We start from the raw sequence: 2,775 nt of genomic DNA, 5'->3' as shown, positions 1-2,775 counted from the left end.
CAGGGTCACAGGATGGGTCTTATCTTTAGTTTTACTAGAAAACGCCCAACTGTTTCCCCAAGGGCTCATACCAATTTACACTCCCACCAGCTGGATGGAAACTGTTGCTTCACTCCCTCATCAGCACTTAGTATTGTTTGACTTTGGAATCTTTGCCAGGGAGTGGACAACGGCATCTCATTTGCGTTTCCGACTCCTGTGATCGAGCACCTTTTCCTAAGCTTATCCGCCATCTGGGGTATTCCTTTCATGGCTGCCATTCAAGTCTTTTACTCTTTTTCTGTCTTGTCTGCTTCGTCTTCATCATAGTCAAGTTCTCTGGATGCAGCCCTGTTGTGTATGTGTGTGGCCCGTATCCTTTCCCACCCTGGGGTAGCCCTGCCACTCTCTTTGGTACTTCAGACAAAGTTGCTATTAGCGGAGTTGAGTTTCTCAACTTTTCCCTTCCCTGGGATCACGAGAACCTTCACACGGTATCCCAATTTTTTGCATTTAATACCTGTCACGCTCCCCTCACCAGACCGTAAGTCCTGCGGGGAGAAGTCTGTAAGCAAGGAGTTCCTCATTAGTGGTCCGGGGAAAGAAACAGCCAAGCAGGGCCGGGTGCCACACAGCTAGCGTTATACCTGATCCTTACAACCACCTCGTTTGCCAAGTGGGAAAACAGAGGCTGGGAGAGGCCAAGTGACGTGACCAGGGAACAAAGGGCCCTCAGGTACGTGGGTTTTGAGCTACGTTTCGAGGGCCAATCTGGCAACTTCCGAGCAGGAAGTCCACGGTCAAATTACTTAGTCTCTCTGAGCCTCTGGTTTCCTCACCTACAAAAGAAAAAACAATTACCTCTTACCAGGAGAGAAAAATATGTTTGCAAAGATCTTAGCTGCGGGCCCGGTTAACACTGAGCGTTCAACAAAGACCAGGACAAAGATATACCCAACAAAAGTATAACTCACGCAAGCCCGCGTAGTTGTGATGTCCACGTTCTGGCTCCCTAACCTCCCTAAGAGAGCCAGAGGCCTGGCCACGCCTCCCAAAGGCCAGGAAAGCACCCGATGATTGGCAGGTGAACTCTTACCTACATCTGATTCACCCTCTTCCCGGTACCCTGGACTCCCACTGACTTTTCCACCAGGTGCTGCCTAGCCCAGATGTTGACATGGATGACATCTGGAACATCACAGCCCACCCAGATCCCAGGGAGATATCAGCCCACACTCCCTGCCAGGTTACTAAGGGACACGCCAAAGCACCTGGCTGAGGCCTACGTGGCTAGGGTGGCTACCCTCCCGGGTAGGAAGGAAGCCGCCAGTTTCGATCTGCGCTGATAAGGAGTGTCGCAGACCTGGTCAGTCTGTGGGGAAGTCCCAGCCCACCTGCTTTTCAACGCACAAAGCCCAGTCAGGAAGGCCACTGACTTTATTGATTTAAAAAACTTTACAAGGACAGTGACTGTTTTGCCAAAAAAGAGCCAAATAGCATAAAACAGACCAGAGGTGGGGGTGGGAGTGGGGGTCAGGGAAGGGCCTGGAATCCACTCGGAGAAGCTGGTAATTGTCGACATGAAATTGGCAGGGGAAGGAGAAGGGAACTGCATGCAAGGGTGAGAATTTCAAAAAGTTGAAAATGGTGAGGGGAGAGAACTCCCAAAAGACCTTGGAGTACATCAGAGGTGGCGTACGACAACAGCAATCTCTTCCTTTGTAGAGGACAGGGGAGGAGTCCCCACGCGGCTGCAAACTCTGGAGACTCCAGGCTGGGGCCAGGGGCCGGGGGCTCCCCGGAGAGCCTCATAAGAAGGCGTCGCACCACTCCCGAAGGCACCCGAAGCAGTCCCGGGACTGCTTGGCATTGGCACCGCACGTGTCCTTCAGCCATTCCCGGAAGAGATCTTCATCTTTCTTTAGCACCAGGAACTGGCCAAGGACCACGTAGGCCTGCACAACGGGCAAAGTAAAGGGCATGCTGCTCAGTGCTCGAAGGCCACTACTGTGGCTTCAAAGCACGTGAGGCTGGCAGGTCCGACAGGCTCTGGCTACCCCTTCAGATCACACACCACTGTCCACCCCCAACAGTTACTCTCGCTTTCCTCACCCCTAACTGCCAGGAAACATGGTAGTCTGCCCTACCCACGCCCCCCCCCCATGCATGCAGTCACCCCGCACCTTGTCAAAGCCCCTTTCCTCCAGCTTCTTGCCCAAGACTTCACCAATCCCGGCCAGGCTCCCCACTGGCTTTTCCCCCATGGGCTCTGCCACGAAGTCTCGGTGCTTTTGGGAGGTTGTCATCTCGATCAGCTTAATCTAGGAATCCCAAGAAAAGGGAGTCAGGGCTGAAAACCGGGAACTCCCAAGGGCCCAGGGGCCCTGCTCTAGTAAGAGAACGCGAAACCAGCCATTACGGCGGCTGACCCGATCCTCTTCCTTTCACGGAGGAGAGAACCGGGGCCCAAGAAGAGTGTTTTCCCCGCCAGGCAAAAGAACCTTTCCCTGCGGGATCTGGGTTTAAGCGCTGCCCAGGAGGAAAAACTCTCCTGCCCTCACAGGTGGCGCACTCGGGGCAGCGGGAAGATTCCCAGAGTCGGTTGCCGGGGCCCTCCCTGAGCTGTCACTCCCTGTGTGACCTTGGCTGGGCTAAGAAGGCACTGACCCCGCCAGGAGCGGCTCCCCTGGGCCGAAAGGCAAACGAAGGGTCGCTCTGCCCCCACTCGCCCGCGCACGCCGCTCACAGAGCGAATGCGCTGGCCGGAGCGCGCGCACCTGCTCCTCCCGCGTGGCG

The 2,775-nt window shown here is 55.1% G+C and overlaps 1 protein-coding gene across 1 annotated transcript in view; it reads right to left on the bottom strand.

Moving 5' to 3' along the window:
• Positions 1-1,398: 1,398 nt before the first annotated feature.
• Positions 1,399-2,775, bottom strand: part of BANF1 (barrier to autointegration nuclear assembly factor 1) — a 6,638-nt gene continuing 5,261 nt past the window's right edge. The window contains exons 2-3 of the mRNA XM_040466072.1: positions 2,163-2,300; positions 1,399-1,934 (exon numbers count right to left, since the gene is read on the bottom strand). Of these exons, the coding sequence (XP_040322006.1) occupies positions 1,788-1,934; positions 2,163-2,285 (270 nt within the window). The 5' untranslated portion in view covers positions 2,286-2,300 and the 3' untranslated portion in view covers positions 1,399-1,787. The remainder of the gene's footprint in view (positions 1,935-2,162; positions 2,301-2,775) is intronic.

This window comes from Herpailurus yagouaroundi, unplaced genomic scaffold (assembly GCF_014898765.1).
Source record: "Herpailurus yagouaroundi ecotype Mexico unplaced genomic scaffold, PumYag 569, whole genome shotgun sequence".
NCBI lineage: Eukaryota > Metazoa > Chordata > Mammalia > Carnivora > Felidae > Herpailurus > Herpailurus yagouaroundi.
The sequence above is the reverse complement of the archived record's forward strand: the minus strand, read 5'-3'. Positions and strand labels throughout refer to the sequence as shown.